We start from the raw sequence: 18,852 nt of genomic DNA, 5'->3' as shown, positions 1-18,852 counted from the left end.
TCCAAAAAGTGCAGCAAATACATAACAGAGCAACTAGGTTACTAACTGGGCCTGGACATACAGAAGAACGCTTTTCACCAGCATAGCTTCCTAGCTCTTCATAAGTTTTCAGACCTAATTCAAGGTGCTTGTTTTGACACATAAAGCCTCAAGCCAAGTTACCTGATGGAACACCTCTTCTTGTACCATCCCGCCCAAGATCTGAGATCTGCCTGGCAGGTCCTTTTGGTGATACCATTGCCATATGCAGTTGAGCTACCAAAACGTTTAACGAGGCTTCCTCAACAGAAACCCCACCTCCCTGCCCCTGGTTGTGGAACACTTTTCCTCCTGAGCACCAACAATGGTTAGCTTTCGGGACCAGGGCAGACATCATGATGTTATATACAAAACTGAATTATGAATTTTAGATGCTTTAGTACTGTATTTCTATGACTATTTTGTGCTGCTTAACATGAGGCTCCTCATGAGGCTGGAGGAACATTACCTGGCTGTGAGTGTGAAGGCCGCTCCCTACAAAGCCCTTTCCACCTGGCCTGGGGGGCAGGGCCCACACTCACCCAGCCCTACTTTGTTAAATATGTATTCTGTAGTTGACCTCCTTTGTAATATTTTATTTTGAAATCTTTAAGATAACATTTTAGTTTTCTTTTATGTTGCTTTGACTGTACAGTGGTGCCCCGCAAGACGAATGCCTCGCAAGACGAAAAACTCGCTAGACGAAAGAGTTTTCCGTCTTTTGAGGTGCTTCGCAAGACGAATTTCCCTATGGGCTTGCTTCGCAAGACGAAACGTCTTGCGAGTTCTTGCGAGTTTTTTTTTCTTTTTTTCCGTTTATCTAAGCCGCTAAGCCGCTAATAGCCGCTAAGCCGCTAATAGCGCTAATCTGCTAAGCCGTTAATAGCAGTGCTTCGCAAGACGAAAAAACCGCAAGACGAAGAGACTCGCGGAACGAATTAATTTCGTCTTGCGAGGCACCACTGTATACTCTATATTTGACTTTTTCAGATTGTTTTATTTATGTTTTATTGATTTAATATGCTGTAAACCACTTTGAGATTTTTCTTAAAACTATAAAGTGGTATAGAAATTAATAAAATAAAATAAAATAAAAATAAATTTTGTTATGACCCACCATGCAATCATTTTGAGGAAGAACAAGATCTTATGCATACCACTTAGGAGGGTTTGTTATGATTATTTGGTTCATACATTTATTTAAATAAACAATAATATTTTATTTCATTTTTACAAATAAGTAGCTTGGAACCAAGTTACTTCAAGGGCTGCCTCTTCCTGCATGAACATACCTGACTGTTGAGAACTTCTTCTGAGACTTTTTTGTGAGTCCCTGGGCTATTTGAGGCAAGGTGTGGGAGGTAACTGGGGGGTGTGGGGTGTTCTGCTGTGAAACCCCTCCTTTGGAAATTGCTCACCAGAGAAGCTTCCCCATCACCTCTTACAAATGCCATATGCATTTTATTTTTTTACTTTCCCCCAGGCTTTTTGCAATGTTCAGACTGAAGGGTTTATCTGATCTCAAAATGCCCTTTCCCCCACAATCTTCTTCTGTAATGAAGTTAAATCTTTATTGTTACACGCCACCCCAATCTCCATGAGCAGTGTGATATTCCAGGGGTTGCAGGCACACTTTTATTTTGGGAATGAGGCACAGTGGAGAATGGGGTGTCTTTATGATATATGGTTTATTTACACATACATGCAATCTGATTCTAGATGGGTGGGAATCCGAGCATTAAACCCCAAGAGGATCTCTTGTGTGTCATATTTTAAAGAGACCTCAGCCATAACTCTGCATATCTGCCTTCTGCTTGCCGCTTCCAGACTGGAGAGGATTTTCCTCCACACTCACTTCATGCTTTGGCATCTCCCACCCCCTGCCCCACTCCCCGCCACCTTCAAGTTTGCAAAACCAACACTTTCTGTCTGTTTGCTTACTTTAGGCCCAAGGAAATTCTGAAATTTCTTCTACCCAACTCTGGCATTGTCTTTGCTAACCACCCCCCCCCTGCAGCTGGCACAGCCTCTGCTTTGCTGCTTATCAGTCTTTCTGACTTCTCTGCCAGGGAACTCCCCATCAGGAAAACTCAGAGTTAGCCTGTATTTTACACTGCTTTTTTTTTGGGGGGGGGGGGGGGGCAGAATCTGGCATGCAGGAATTTAGAAGAGTCATGGTAGCCCACACACCCATAACAATATTGTATTGCCTCAAAATTTTGTACACTGCTTTTGTATATCTGACAAGTGGTGTACAAACACTTAAAATCAATCAAGCAATGTCTGAAATGACATCCAAACACAATTAAGAACCTTTACCTGAATATGTGGGGAATTGGGGTGGACAAAGCCTCCTTGGTTGTATGTATAAACCAAAAAGTCATTGGGCAAAAATGTTCTGTGAAGAAAACAACAAAGTGATATTTATGTTGGCATTTCAAAAAGAATCACTGACTGCCCTCTGGGGAAAGTCTCATAGGGTTGGGTTGAAGAGGTAACTAATGAAGATCCCATAAGGCACTGTACTTTGTCTTTGTCAGCTAGCAAGCTGAGGAACAGAAACAGGGGATGCTTCTGAAATTTGCTGGCAGTGCTAAGTGAAGAGGTACAGCATTCATAAATACTAGTAGCAAACTGCCTATCACAATGATGGAGGCAGAGATCTTTACTGCAGTGCTTCCCATAAGTGAGGCCCCGATCCCCTTGAGAGGTTGTGGGCTCTCTCTCATTGGGGGTTTCTAAGCAGAGGGCGAATGGTCCTCTGTCAAGGGGGTTGGACTAGATGACCCTTGGGGTCCCTTCAAACTCTACGGTTCTATCATCAATGGTTCCTCTTCATCCTGGAGAAGAGTGACTAGTGGGGTGCCACAGGGTTCTGTCTTGGGCCCGGTCTTATTCAACATCTTTATCAACGACTTGGATGATGGACTCAAGGGCATCCTGATCAAATTTGCAGATGACACCAAACTGGGAGGGGTGGCTAACACCCCAGAGGACAGGATCACACTTCAAAACGACCTTGACAGATTAGAGAACTGGGCCAAAACAAACAAGATGAATTTTAACAGGGAGAAATGTAAAGTATTGCACTTGGGCAAAAAAAATGAGAGGCACAAATACAAGATGGGTGACACCTGGCTTGAGAGCAGTACATGCGAAAAGGATCTAGGAGTCTTGGTTGACCACAAACTTGACATGAGTCAACAGTGTGACGCGGCAGCTAAAAAAGCCAATGCAATTCTGGGCTGCATCAATAGGAGTATAGCATCTAGATCAAGGGAAGTAATAGTGCCACTGTATTCTGCTCCAGTTCTGGGCACCACAGTTCAAGAAGGACACTGACAAACTGGAACATGTCCAGAGGAGGGCAGAAACAAGTATTCCCAAAGCTTTGGAAAAGATAACTTGACATGAGCCAACAGTGTGACGCAGCAGCTAAAAAAGCCAATGCAATTCTGGGCTGCATCAATAGGAGTATAGCATCTAGATCAAGGGAAGTAATAATGCCACTGTATTCTGCTCTGGTCAGACCTCACCTGGAGTACTGTGTCCAGTTCTGGGCACCACAGTTCAAGAAGGACACGGACAAACTGGAACGTGTCCAGAGGAGGGCAACCAAAATGGTCAAAGGCCTGGAAACGATGCCTTATGAGGAACGGCTAAGGGAGCTGGGCATGTTTAGCCTGGAGAAGAGGAGGTTAAGGGGTGATATGATAGCCATGTTCAAATATATAAAAGGATGTCACATAGAGGAGGGAGAAAGGTTGTTTTCTGCTGCTCCAGAGAAGCGGACACGGAGCAATGGATCCAAACTACAAGAAAAAAGATTCCACCTTAACATTAGGAAGAACTTCCTGACAGTAAGAGCTGTTTGACAGTGGAATTTGCTGCCAAGGAGTGTGGTGGAGTCTCCTTCTTTGGAGGTCTTTAAGCAGAGGCTTGACAACCATATGTCTGGAGTGCTCTGATGGTGTTTCCTGCTTGGCAGGGGGTTGGACTCGATGGCCCTTGTGGTCTCTTCCAACTCTATGATTCTATGATTCTATGATCATTCTATGATCACACAGTGTCAGAGAATGGAGGGAAGGTTGTTCTCACCACAATGTTGTCTCCCTTTGCAGTGGTTTGCTTTTCCTGTCTCCTTGATCCTTGCCCATCCTGGCTCATAAAAGCAAGTCTGGAAGGGCTGGGCAATGGGCTCTGCGGGGTGGTGAATGCTTCCCTCTGTGAGGGAGCCTTCCCAGACCCGCTGAAAGAGGCGGTCATTAAACCGCTTCTTAAAAAAAAATTTTTTGGATCCAGCCAATATGGTCAACTATCGCCCAGTCTCAAATCTACCATTCTTGGGCAAGGTGATTGAGCAGGTGGTTGCTGAATAACTCCAAGCACGCCTGGAGGATGCGGACCATTTGGATCCCTTCCAATCAGGATTCAGGTCCCACCATGGTACTGAAACTGCGTTGGTCATGCTGGTCAATGAACTTCAGCTGTTTATAGCTAAACTTATAGTGAACAATGTGATCACGGAAGAACTTAAAATTGAGAAAGGGACACGCCAGGGGTGCCCAATCTCCCCGCTACTCTTTATTTCGGTCCTGGAGGTTTTGTTAAACATGATAAGAAAGGACCAGCTGGTTAAAGGGGTTCAGGTCGGAGCGAAACAATATAAATTGAGAGCCTTTGCAGATGATTTGGTACTTACACTACAAGAGCCAGAATCTAGTACTAAAAGAGTTTTGAAATTGATGCAAGAATTTGGTCAAATGGCAGGATTTAAATTGAATAAGTTAAAAACTAAGGTATTAGAGAAAAACTTAACAGTTATTGAGAAAGAGAAGTTTCAGAATGAGACAGGTTTAACTGTGGTTAAGAGTGTAAAATATTTGGGGATTAATATGACAGCTAAAAATATGAATTTATTTAAAGATAACTATGAGAAATGTTGGAAACAAGTGAAAAAAGACTTAGAAATCTGGTCAAATTTGAAGCTTTCCTTGTCTGGTCGAATAGCAGTTATAAAGATGAATGTATTGCCTAGAATGTTGTTTTTGTTTCAAACTTTGCAAATTGTGGACAAGATGGACTGTTTCAAGGGTTGGCAGCAAGATATTTCTAAATTTATCTGGCAGGGCAAAAAGCCCAGGATAAAATTTAAGATTTTAACTGATGCAAAGGAAAGAGGGGGATTTGCCCTGCCAGATTTGAAACTTTATTATGAATCAGCAGCTTTCTGCTGGTTAAAGGACTGGCTGCTTCTCGAGAACACAGACATTTTGGATTTGGAAGGATTTAACAATTTCTTTGGGTGGCATGCATATCTGTGGTACGACAAGGTTAAGGCTCATAGAGGTTTTAAAAACCATATTGTCAGGAAAGCATTGTATAATGTCTGGACTAAATATAAAGACTTGGACTAAATGTCTGGACTAAATATAAAGGGATTGATGCAATATATTCAGAACAAAAGGCCAAACTGATAGTTAACAATGTGGTTACAGAAGAGTTTAAAATTGAAAAGGGAACACGACAAGGCTGCCCCATTTCCCCTTTGCTTTTTATTTCGGTCCTGGAGGTGCTCTTGAATATGATTAGAGAGGACCGGTTGGTGGAAGGAATTCAGGTCGGAGCGAAACAATATAAACTTAAAGCTTCTGCAGATGACCTAGTTTTGACCCTGCAGGAGCCAGAATCTAGTACGAAAAGAGTATTACAATTGATTCAAGACTTTGGTCGGGTGGCGGGTTTTAAATTAAACAAACAGAAAACTAAGGTGTTGGAAAAAAATTTGACAGATACAGAGTCAGAACGGTTTCAGAGAGAGACAGAATTAAAAGTGGTTAAAAAAGTAAAGTACCTAGGGGTAAACATAACAGCAAAAAATCTGAGTCTATTTAAGGATAACTATGAAAAATGTTGGTCAGAAATTAAGAGAGACTTAGATAGTTGGACAAAATTGAAACTTTCCTTGTTAGGCCGAATTGCTGCTATCAAGATGAATGTATTGCCAAAAATGTTGTTTTTGTTCCAAACACTGCAGATTGTGGACAAGACGGAGTGCTTCCGGAAGTGGCAGAGAGACATCTCTAAGTTTGTCTGGCAGGGCAAAAAGCCCAGAATTAAGTTTAAGATATTAACTGATGTGAAAGAAAGAGGGGGCTTTGCCCTGCCAGACCTAAAGTTGTATTATGAAGCCGCAGCTTTCTGCTGGCTAAAAGATTGGCTACTTCTCGAAGACACTGACATATTGGACTTGGAAGGTTTCAATAACGCTTTTGGTTGGCATGCATACTTATGGTATGACAAGGTTAAGATCAATAAGGCCTTTAAGAACCATATTGTCAGAAAAGCAGTGTTTAATGTCTGGACAAAATATAAAGACTTATTGGAAAACAAAACTCCAAGGTGGCTTTCACCTCTGGAAGCTAAGGCCCGAAAAAGACCCAATATGGAGGCCAAATGGCCAAAATATTGGGAAATACTAGAAAAAGATGGAGACAATTGGAAATTGCAGAGTTTGGAGAAATTAAAGGATAAAGTGCGAGACTGGTTACACTACGCTCAGATTAAAGAAGTTTTTAAAAATGACAAAAAGTTAGGGTTCCAGGTGGAGAAATCGAAATTGGAAACAGAACTTGTCAGAGCTGCCTCTAGGTCCCAGCTCACAGAGGACCAACGCTAGGCTGTAGTAATGTACAAAAGTCTTTATTGAAGTTCAGTTTCCATTTCAAAGCCACAGCGTGCAGCCCTACGTCTTAAACCCTAGATCGGCGAAGTCCCGTCTGAGTCTCCTCCCCTATGGCACCAGTTTAAGATCCTAGCCCTGCTCCACCTTTTACGCTGCTCTCTCCTCCTCTGGGTCCTCCTGCCCGCTGGGGCATTGCCCTTTCTGGACTCTTCCGACGCTGAGTCGCTTAGCTCCTCCCCCTCCCTCCGGCGGGCTTTAGGACCCGGTTCCCAATCCTCATTCTCTGCTGTCCCGCGCTCCTGTACATTTGAACTTGCCTCTCGCGCCAGCCCAGTGACCTTTCTCCTAACCGTTACACTACTTCGGTCACTGCTTCCCTCTTCCAGGACACTGGCCGGATCTGACCTCTCCTCCGTTGTCCGACTTTCCAATGGAGGCGTGGTCAGCCCTGCCTTATCTTCTCTCCCTGGTGGGGAATGCACTGGCCCCGATCCTTGGGACTCTTCCCCCCCACTCGGCTCTGGTGGGGAAGCTGGTCCTGATTTCCAGCTACTGCTCTGGGAGTCCCTGCTGCCCCCTTGCTCCTGGGGCGTTCCCCTTGGGAACCCCCTACCCCTGGCCACTGGCGCCCCCTTCTGTGAATCTTCCGATTCGCTGGAGAGGCTCATGGAATCCCTCGGTCCACTGTCCTCTTCTCCTACGCTCCCCTCGGATTCTTCCCCTTCGCTCTCCATCTCCTCTCTTCCCTGTGCCTCTGCTCCTGAGCCCCTGACAGAACTGTTAGAACCTAAGACTAAGGTACTTTCAAGAATGTATAACTTGCTGTTAAAATGGAACACACAAGACGAAACGGTTAAATCGGCTATGATAAAGTGGGCACAGGATATTGGGTATAATATCATGTTTGATGACTGGGAAAGGTTGTGGACCACTGGGTTGAACTTCACTGCTTGTAACGCTTTGAAGGAAAATGTAATGAAAATGATATATAGATGGTACATGACCCCAGTTAAACTTGCCAAAATATACCACCTGTCTGATAATAAATGTTGGAAATGTAAAGAAAATGAAGGAACATTCTTTCACCTCTGGTGGACGTGCCCTAAAGTGAAGGCTTTCTGGGAAATGATATATAATGAGTTGAAAAAGGTATTTAAGTATACCTTCCTTAAGAAACCAGAGGCCTTTCTTCTGGGTATTGTTGGCCAGAGGGTGATAAAGAAGGACAGAACTTTTTTCTTGTATGCAACAACGGCAGCAAGGATACTCATCGCTAAATATTGGAAAACCCAAGATCTACCCACACTGGAAGAATGGCAGATGCAACTGATAGACTATATGGAACTGGCTGAGATGACCGGCAGAATCCGAGACCTGGGAGAGGAGAGGGTTGAAGAAGATTGGAAGAAATTCAAGATTTACCTACAAAAATATTGTAATTTGGTTGAATGTTAATAAGGATGCTAGATCACAAACAATTGAGCACCACTAAAATAGTTGGAATTAGGATGATAAGTGAGATTGAGGAAAATATAAATTTTTTAGAGAATTATTAATTATATTTAAACGAGCGGGACATAAGAACGCAAACAAGTTGATAAATTGCTGGCAAAAATTTATAATGATGTAAGTGGGAGTGGGAGACGTGAGGGAGTCCAAAGAAGTTATGAAACTATGTTATGAAATATGTTACATTGTTTACTAATTTTGCATTGGTATTTAAAAATCTCAATAAAATATTATTAAAAATATATATATATATATAAAGACTTGCTGGAGAACAAAACTCCAAGGTGGCTGTCACCAATGGAGGCAAAAGCTTTGAAAAAACTTAACATGGAGGCTAAATGGCCAAAATATTGTGAAATTTTAGAACAGGAGGGTGATAAGTGGAAATTGCAGAGTTTTGAAAACCTAAAAGATAAAGTGCGAGACTGGCTTCATTATTATCAAATACTGGAGGTCTATAAGTTGGACAGGAAAACTGGCTTTCAGGTGGAAAAATCAAAACTGGAAACAGAATTGTTAGAATCCAAAACTAAGAATTTGTCAAAAATGTATAACTTGCTGTTGAAATGGAATACACAGGATGAAACAGTTAAATCAGCTATGATTAAGTGGGCACAAGATATTGGTCATAATATTATGTTCGCTGACTGGGAAAGGTTGTGGACAACCGGTATGAAATTCACGGCATGTAATGCCTTGAGAGAGAATATTATGAAAATGATCTATAGGTGGTACATGACCCCAGTCAAGCTCGCAAAATTTTACCACTTAACAGATAATAAATGTTGGAAATGTAAAGAAAATGAAGGTACATTTTTTCACCTCTGGTGGACATGCCCAAGGATTAAGGCTTTCTGGGAAATGATATATAACGAAATGAAAAAGGTATTTAAATATACCTTCTTGAAGAAACCAGAGGCCTTTCTCCTGGGTATGGTAAGCCATGTGGTGTTAAAGAAAGACAGAACTTTTTTTATGTATGCTACTACAGCAGCAAGGATACTCATCGCAAAGTATTGGAAGACACCAGATCTACCCACTCTGGAAGAATGGCAGATGAAGATGATAGACTATATGGGACTGGCAGAGATGACTGGCAGAATCCGAGACCAGGACAAAGAGACAGTGGAAGAAGATTGGAAGAAGTTCAAAGATTATCTTAACAAACATTATAAAATTTGTTGTTGTTTAGTCGTGTCCGACTCTTCGTGACCCCATGGACCAGAGAACGCCAGGCACTCCTGTCCTCCACTGCCCCCCGCAGCTTGGTCAGACTCATGCTGGTAACCTCGAAAACACTATTCAACCATCTCGTCCTCTGTCGCCCCCTTCTCCTTGTGCCCTCCATCTTTCCCAACATCAGGGTCTTCTCCAGGGAGTCTTCTCTTCTCATGAGGTGGCCAAAGTACTGGAGCCTCAGCTTCACAATCTGTCCTTCCAGTGAGCACTCAGGGCTGATTTCCTTCAGAATGGAGAGGTTTGATCTTCTTGCAGTCCATGGGACTCTCAAGAGTCTCCTCCAGCACCATAATTCAAAAGCATCAATTCTTCGGCGATCAGCCTTCTTTATGGTCCAGCTCTCACTTCCATACATCACTACTGGGAAAACCATAGCTTTAACTATACGGACCTTTGTTGGCAAGGTGATGTCTCTACTTCTCAAGATGCTGTCTAGGCCTGTCATTGCCCTTCTCCCAAGAAGCAGGCGTCTTTTAATTTCGTGGCTGCTGTCACCATCTGCAGTGATCATGGAGCCCAAGAAAGTAAAATCTCTCACTGCCTCCATTTCTTCCCCTTCTATTTGCCAGGAGGTGATGGGACCAGTAGCCATGATCTTCATTTTTTTGATGTTGAGCTTCAGACCATATTTTGCACTCTCCTCTTTCACCCTCAATAAAAGGTTCTTTAATTCCTCCTCACTTTCTGCCATCAAGGTTGTGTCATCTGCATATCTGAGGTTGTTGATATTTCTTCCGACAATCTTAATTCCGGCTAGGGATTCATCCAGCCCAGCCTTTCGCATGATGAATTCTGCATATAAGTTAAATAAGCAGGGAGACAAAATGCAGCCTTGTCGTACTCCTTTCCCAATTTTGAACCAGTCAGTTGTTCCATATCCAGTTCTAACTGTAGCTTCTTGTCCCACATAGAGATTTCTCAGGAGACAGATGAGGTGATCAGGCACTCCCATTTCTTTAAGAACTTGCCATAGTTTGCCATGGTCAACACAGTCAAAATTAATGAAGGCTAAAAAGATATGGGTTTAAAAATTAGGGGTTTGCAGGGGTGCTGATTAAGGAAAAAGAACAGAATCATCAAAAACTATGGGAAATAAGGGAATGGATTTGCTGATTCGATAATGAAATTGGAATACAGAAGGGGGAGGTGTGAGGTCGGGGAAGTTAGGTTTAAGAAAATAAGGTCTGAAATTATACTTGTTTTCTGTTTTTTGTTTGTGTATGTTTTTATTGTTGTTTGTTTTTATTGGAAACTTTAATAAATATCATTTAAAAAAAATGAACTTCAGCTGGCCAGGGACAGAGGTGAAAGCTGTTTCCTGGTCCTGCTGGATCTCTCAGCGGCCTTTGATCCAATTGAACATGGTATCTTTCTGGGCAGTCTTGAGGAGCTGGGAGCTGGGGGCACTGTTATACAGTGGTTCTGCTCCTTTCTCCTGGGCCGTGTTCAGAAAGTGGTGTTGGGGGATGAGTGTTCAGACCCCTTGGCTCTCACTTGTGGGGTGCTTCATGGTACTGTCCTCTCTCCCATGCTTTTTAACATCTACATGAAGCCGCTGGGAGAGATCATCAGGGGGTTTGGGCTGGGTGTTCATCAATATGCGGATGATACCCAGCTCTACCTCTTTCAAATTGGAACCAGTGAAGGTCCTGCGTGAATGTTTGGAGGTGGTTGGAGGATGGATGGCGGCTAACAAATTGAGGTTGAATCCTGACAAGACAGAAGTACTGTTCTTGGGGGACAGGGGGCAGGCGGGTGTGGGGGACTCCCTGGTCCTGAATGTGGTAACTGTGTCCCTTAAGGAGCAGGTGCGATGCCTGGGAGTCATTTTGGACTCACAGCTGTCCATGGAGGCACAGGTTAATTCTGTGTCCAGAGCAGCTGTCTACCAGCTCCATCTGGTATGCAGGCTGAGACCCTACCTGCCCGCGGACTGTCGCACCAGAGTGGTGCATGCTCTAGTTATCTCCCACTTGAGACTACTGCAATGCGCTCTATGTGGGGCTACCTTTGAAGGTGACGCAGAAACTGCAATTAATCCATAATGCAGCAGCTAGACTAGTGACTGGGAGTAGCCACCGGGACCATATAACACCGATCCTGAGAGATCTGCTGACAGGGAAGAGTTACAGTTAGAATTTTCCAGTTTCTCAGAGGGAGAAAGCATTCCCCAAGGGGGGAAGGAGAGCAGTGAATCTAACAGAAGAGAACAACAGGAACAACAGGGAGGGACCGGCTGTTCACAGGAAAGGCAAGGGTTCAGTTCTAGCTCAGATTCGGAGGAGGGGAGATACAAGCCAGCTCTAGCCAGGAGGGTAGGATAAAGAGTGGGAAAGTGAAGGGAAGGGCGCCTTCGCCATTTTGAGGGTGGCTGGTCACGGAGAAGCAGAGCTCAGAAGGTATCTGAAATAAGTGACTCTGAGGAAGAATAGTTAAGAACCGTTTATAAGACTGTTTTGTTAATACGCAATAAAAAGTTATAAAAGACAAGAAGCATTTGTGTGGTGATCTGAAGAGGACAACGACCAGTCCTGACATCTGCATTGGCTCCCAGTACGTTTCTGAGCACAATTCAAAGTGTTGGTGCTGACCTTTAAAGCCCTAAATGGCCTCGGTTCTGTATACCTGAAGGAGCGTCTCCACTCCCATCGTTCAGCCCGGACAGAGATCCAGCAACAAGGGCCTTCTGGCGGTTCCCTCATTGCGAAAAGTGAGGTTACGGGGAACCAGGCAGAGGGCCTTCTCAGTAGTGGCGCTCGCCCTGTGGAACGCCCTCCCATCAGATGTCAAGGAAATAAGCAGCTATCCAATTTTTAAAAGACATCTGAAGGCAGCCCTGTTTAGGGAAGTTTTAAATATTTAATGCTGTTTTGTTTCTAAACACTTGATTTGGAGCCGCCCAGAGTGTCTGGGGGAAATGCAGCCAGATGGGTGGGGTATAAATAATATATTATTATTATTATTATTATTATTATTATTATTATTATTATTCCTCCCACTGGATTGAATGGTAACTATTAATTTCCAAAGAAGACAGCCAAGGAATGTTCTCAAGAGACAACATAGGGCAGTGATGGCCAAACTTGGCCCTCTAGCTATTTTTGGGACTACAACTCCCATCATCCCTAGCTAACAGGACCAGTGGTCAGGGATGATGGGAACTGTAGTCCCAAACAGCTGGAGGGCTGAGTTTGGCCATCACTGCCATAGGGTGTCTTATGTACTAGGCAATTAATAAGCAATGTACTCTGAGCGTTATTTCTTTATTAATAATATTGTACCATATTTTTCGCTCCATAAGACGTACTTTTTTCCTCTTAAAAACTAAGGGGAAATGTCTGTGTGTCTTATGGAGTGAATGTGTGGTCCCTGGGGCTGGGGGGGGACCCGGGCTTCCCCCGTCAGCCCCGACAAGCTCTGGGAGCAGCGGGCAGGTTGTGCGCAGAACGTTCGCTGATCCCTGAGGTGCTCTTTGGGGCGGGGGGGGGGGGACCCAGGCTTCCCCCGCCAGCCCCGACAAGCTCGCATGTCATCTCTCTTTTCCTTTTAGTGCCACAGGCCTTTTAGATTCATTCATTTTTAATCATTGCTGGAATTTTTCTATGATGCTGTTTTCTTTGGAAGTTGCATTGTTATGTAAGTGTTGCCATTTTTTTATTGTGTTACTACTACTACTATTACTACTATTGGGCTTCTTTAACCCCTTGTAAGCCATTACAGGAGCTTGCTGCTGAACAGTTTAGGTAAGATGCTTCCTAAGAAATGAACAAATAAATGTTTTGTGGGGCACTTTTGTCTAGCGTAGGCATGATGCGTAAACTGAGAATTATTATACTGCCTATGACCTTCTGGACAGTTCTGAGCAAAATAAGACTGGTGGCCCTGTTGAGGTGGTAGTGGACTAGGAAAGGCCCAATCTGATCACCTTCTGGAGCTAGCCATTATGGACTACTGAAATCAAAATCAGGTGCAGATTAGTAAGTGGCCTGGCTCACATGTCACACTAAGCCAAGCCATGGCTCTCCAGTGTTTCAGACGGGGGTCTCTGCCTAGAGACACTGGAGACTGAACTTGGGACCTTCTCCATGCACAGCACATGCTACAGCCTTTCCATAAGCCAAAGGGTTAAGAATAGGGAGTCACTTACTGTTGCTGCAGGTGAATTGTGTACGTCTTCTTTTTTATTGTAATCATGTACGTCTGTGTGCTCTGGACAATTCAAAACAAAACAAAACAATCAGTCAGACAGTATTTTTACAAATGAAATGAACAGTCTCTATTGAAATGTATTTGATGATGGCAGAAAAGCTATGGCAGTGATTGGCTGAGCCTCTTTATCTTTCAGAGAGGCAGTTCAGGACCCAGGGAAAGAAAATAAGTTTCATTGATGAAAGGAGGAGGCAGGGGCCTGAGAAGGCATTTGCAGGAGTGGGGGCAGAGGGCTAAACCCTAGAAATAAATGGTAGGGTTTTGATTAGTTGGAGTATTGAAGGGAAGATTGCAGGCCAGTGGAAAAATACAAGCTAAACTTCCTTTCCCAGCCAAAGCTTCACCTGGGATAGCAAATGGTGTTGATGGCCCACCTGAGAGGAATCTTTGGCCTGGGCAGATGGAAGGTTGCCAGAGTAACTGCCTGTAAAGTGACAGGAAAAGAGTGTCTTGAAAGCAAGGAGTGCTGGGAAGAAGAAGTTGGGGAGAATGAAAAGAGAGATCCATCCTGGGCAGGCTGGCTGGGAGAGATGCATTGGACTCTAGTGCTGCACTGCTGTAGGGGACAAGCTCCTCTTAAAATGACCAAGCTATAAGATCCGGACTCTCTCCATGCAGACGGAAGGTGTAAATAGGTGAATAAACCATAGCTTTTAAAGTTACAACTCCACAGGCTCTTCAATTCTCCAGAGGACCATAGACCCTGGGTGAACCCCTGGAATCTTCCTACCGCTTGGCAGAGAGTGGGGCTGGCGCCCAACTTCTGAAACAGAAATCAAGGCAGCTCAGGCTTAAATGGGGATCTCCTGAGGAATAAGGAAGCCAGGTTGAGAAGCCTGCTAAAAAAACTAGGAGAGAGAACAGGCAGAAAGGAGAAGTAATAGCACATTGATTTGAAATAGCCAGTCAGATCTCTGGTTCCAGGTCTAATTAATACCTTGATTAAAAAAAGGATCCCTGCAAAGAGTACATGGACATGTGGGGCTCCTGCAACAGGTGAGGGAGTGAAAATGCTGCTGAACAAAACAGCAGCAGTGATTATGATGGGGGAAAGGGGAAACTATCATTCTTAAATGATATTTAATAATGTTTGCTCTGACCCAAAGATTCTTATGCACAACTGTAGAGTGCACACATAGCTGTACCTGAGGATCTCTGCTCATTCACTCACCTGGAGGACCTCAGGTGTGGAACATGCACATGTTTGTGGGTTTCCCAGAGGTATCTAGTTGACCCCTGTGGGAAACCTAGCAAGAGCTTGCAGGGCAGGAGCTGAAGAAGGAGCAAAAAGGGTTTTCTCGTGTGTGTGTGTTTCTTTGTGGCTGATTAGCTGCTCTCCCTGTGCAAAGGTCAGAGGGGGCCGGGTTTCTTTTGAGGCAGGTGATTAGCTGTGGGAGGAGCTTATCAGAGCTTGCAGGGCAGCAGCTGAAGAAGGCGCGCGCAGTTTGATCCATCTTTTAGATTTAGGGGAGCTAGTCTCAAACGTTTGTTGAGGGAGACCTAGGAGTTTTTTTGGAGGGGAGTTATTTGTCCTGTCTGCACGCTTAGAATCACAGAATCATAGAGTTGGAAGAGACCACAAGGGCCATCGAGTCCAACCCCCTGCCAAGCAGGAAACACCATCAGAGCACTCCAAATTCCACTGTCAAACAGCTCTTACTGTCAGGAAGTTCTTCCTAATGTTTAGGTGGAATCTTCTTTCTTGTAGTTTGGATCCAGTGGAATTTGCTGCCAAGGAGTGTGGTGGAGTCTCCTTCTTTGGAGGTCTTTAAGCAGAGGCTTGACAACCATATGTCAGGAGTGCTCTGATGGTGTTTCCTGCTTGGCAGGGGGTTGGACTCGATGGCCCTTGTGGTCTCTTCCAACTCTATGATTCTATGATTCTATGATTCTATGACTCTGTTTAACTTCTTAATGTAAAACAACTTGCAACACAACCCTCACTATATCTACTCAAAAGTAAATCCAGTTAATTCAGTGGCACTTACTCCAAGGTAAGTGGGGTTAGGATTTCAGCCTTGCTCAACTAAATGATGTTTCTTGCCTGTGTCTGGGGCCCAGAGAAGCCAATGGGGGTGGGGGGGAGATTTGACTGGAAGGAAATGGTGCTTCAACTCAGTTGCTCATGGGTATCATTGTCACAAGTACAAGGGTAACCGTTTTCTAAATCCACACACAATGAGTCAGGAACAGCAAAGTGGGAAAAGAATCCCATAGTGCAATCTCCTGAAGTCTACCATACCCAACAAAAAAATCTGAAAAGGAAAAGTTGCATTCAAAGCACAACAGCCTCCTGCCACTCAGAATGAAAATGTGTGGTCACATTCATTTGCTAAATAAATACAGTGGTACCTTGGTTTACAAACTTAATCCGTTCTGGAAGTCTTAAGAATGCTGCAAACCCGGAAGTAGGTGTTTTGGTTTGTGAACTTTGCCTTGGAAGCAGAATATGTTTCACTTCCTGTTGAGTGTGTTCCATTTTTAAATTGAGTCCCCCACTGCTATGGGAAAGCATGCCTTGGTTTAAGAACGCTTTGGTTTAAGCATGCTTTCCCATGTGTTTACAAACAAATTTATTTTAACTCAGTAAAGCTTTCATTCTTTTACTGAAGAAGACTCTGCATTATTAATTTACACTGTGCGTCAGCTGATGTCAGATGAATTAAGAACCCCTCCCTTTGACTTTGGGCATATGGGGATAGATTGCTGTAACTTGCTAGAAACATTTGGAAGAGACCAACAAATGTTATGCTTCCTCTAAACCACAGACAGCATCGTGAATACAATGAAAATGGTCCTGTTGATAACACTCTTCGTCTCAGGGGTTTGTATGATGATGGAACAGGTGGATGGCAATCCCTCTATGGCTGCTTGAAATTCTCTGGGTGGGTGGGAAGAGTTCCCTTACGCAAGGCCACAGGTGCCAACTTGAATAAAATATGATGGGGGGGGGCAGATAAGCCCTGCTCACAAAGATAAGCCAAACTCACAAAAGTGACTCACACAAAAGCAGTGGAGGTGGAGCCCTCCGCCTCAAACTTTTAAAGGAACCTTTTCAAATGCTAGAGTCAAATATGCCTCCAGTTTTAACTTGGAGAAAAGCATGCGTCAGCAAGCTTGGGAAATCACTGTGCAAAATATCATCCACTGAGTAGGCATTCACTCCATAGCACAAACTTTTGAATAAGTATGTTTCTTAATTCCAAATACCTCATCTGGACCTAGACCATCTTCAGTCATGTTGGATGGAATTTTCTTTGGATAAGTGATATGCAAAAAGGTTTGACAATCTGGAGAAAAAGAAGAATGCTAAGAAGTTAATCTTTTAGGGACGCAGGTGGCGCTGTGGGTTAAAGCCTCAGCGCCTAGGGCTTGCCGATCGAAAGGTCGGCGGTTCGAATCCCTGCGGCGGGGTGCGCTCCCGCTGCTCGGTCCCAGCGCCTGCCAACCTAGCAGTTCGAAAGCACCTCCGGGTGCAAGTAGATAAATAGGGACCGCTTACCAGCGGGAAGGTAAACGGCGTTTCCGTGTGCGGCTCTGGCTCTGGCTCTGGCCAGAGCAGCGATGTCACGCTGGCCACGTGACCCGGAAGTGTCTCCGGACAGCGCTGGCCCCTGGCCTCTTAAGTGAGATGGGTGCACAACCCCAGAGTCTGTCAAGACTGGCCCGTACGGGCAGGGGTACCTTTACCTTTACCTTTAAGAAGTTAATCGCCATTTAATTTCTACAAGGCACAAATGTCACAGCACCTTAAGACACCTAAGAATTACATCCAATCTCATTCAGTTGCACATTCTGAATTTGCTGGGAAGTGGCTGAATCCCACCTGAAAACAGTGAGTCTAGAAACACCCTTAATGATATGTGGCAGGTTACATCCACAACAAATCAGTGTGGAGATTAGATTGCAGCCTGCTTGTGTTGCAAAAATCAATGTTTGGGGCTGAAAGAAAAACTCAGGCAGCAAAAGAGGAAAACAAAGGGTTTTATTTTGCAAGCCAGCAAAATAGGCAGCAGAGGAATAAACTCCAAAGTCTGCGCCCAACACCTAAAGGGGGGGGGGGGCTTAATATACATTTCTGTTATCTCCTAAGGCAATGCATATGCATAAACTGAGGCAACTTCTCGTATCCTAGGCTACATCGCCCTATTAGCATACGATTATGGTTTTTCCTTAATGAATATACATTGAGCAAGCGAACAAAGAGCCTAGCCTGGTTAGCTGAGCTTATAGGTCTCTATGTGCATCACCTGGGAACAGGGGAATGCCTCTCTTAAGAAATTCTATATACATTGACATCATATAAATTAGGATTGCTAACCAAATAGAGATCTAGGAAAGACAAACTCTTGTGCCTTTATCTGTACCTTTCTTCTTTCTTCTATCCCCCCCATTTATTAAATTCTTACAACATATAATGACATTGTAGACGAGTAATAAAATATCCCACCCTAAGCCAGAAGGTAATACATCCAAAATAACATCCAAATAATACAATAAATTCTTATCCCAGACTACCATTTTTATAGAAAGCAATAAACAGTCCATTAACCAAAAAGTTTTAGACTGTTTTCATTTCTAGTCATATGCATAAAAAAGCTGTACCAATCCGTTACAAGAGTATTTATGTTTTAAACCTTATGCCAATTTTATTCATTAGTCAATTTCCCCACAAGTGCTATTTGCCATATTTTATTGTACTAATTTGTCAGAGATGCACCCTACAACTTCTTCTAGTATCTCATTATGAGCGACTATTAAAAGAGAACTTAGAGGTTTGAGCTGTACATCAATATCATCACCCATGAGAAGACTGAGCAGCATCAGCTCTGGACATTTTGAGACAATTTGAGATTGCTTTTATTTTGACAAATACTTTCCTCCCAGAACTTTCCCACCTCAAATATATGAGGTTAACTTCCTGCTTGGTGAGCAGGAAGAACGAAAATGGGCTGATTGTATTGGTGTGAGATACCATATTTGCACTATTTTAAGTACTACTTCTATGGGACGTGGGTGGCGTTGTGGGTTAAACCACAGAGCCTAGGGCTTGCCAATCAGAAGGTCGGTGGTTTGAATCCCCGCAATGGGGTGAGCTCCCGTTGCTTGTCCCTGCTCCTGCCAACCTAGCAGTTTGAAAGCATGTCAAAGTGCAAGTAGATAAAAAGGTACCGCTCCGGCGGGAAGGTAAA

The 18,852-nt window shown here is 43.8% G+C and overlaps 1 protein-coding gene across 9 annotated transcripts in view; it reads right to left on the bottom strand.

Moving 5' to 3' along the window:
• The window catches only part of LOC307203839 (disintegrin and metalloproteinase domain-containing protein 2-like), a 106,714-nt gene that overhangs the window by 86,586 nt on the left and 1,276 nt on the right, over positions 1-18,852 (bottom strand). For 8 of the 9 annotated variants that reach the window (XR_013833382.1, XM_079955013.1, XM_079955008.1 and 5 more), the window contains exons 2-4: positions 16,871-16,950; positions 13,599-13,660; positions 2,338-2,416 (exon numbers count right to left, since the gene is read on the bottom strand). Coding sequence is in view for 7 of the 9 variants with exons in the window: in XM_079955013.1 (XP_079811139.1) it covers positions 2,338-2,416; positions 13,599-13,660; positions 16,871-16,950 (221 nt within the window). In the remaining 2 variants the exon portion in view is untranslated. Of the gene's footprint in view, positions 1-2,337; positions 2,417-13,598; positions 13,661-16,870; positions 16,951-18,852 lie in introns of those variants that run through there. The other variant, XM_079955014.1, reaches the window with a different exon arrangement.

The sequence above is a fragment of the Podarcis cretensis genome, assembly GCF_951804945.1.
Source record: "Podarcis cretensis genome assembly, chromosome: 15".
Lineage (NCBI taxonomy): Eukaryota > Metazoa > Chordata > Lepidosauria > Squamata > Lacertidae > Podarcis > Podarcis cretensis.
The sequence above is the reverse complement of the archived record's forward strand: the minus strand, read 5'-3'. Positions and strand labels throughout refer to the sequence as shown.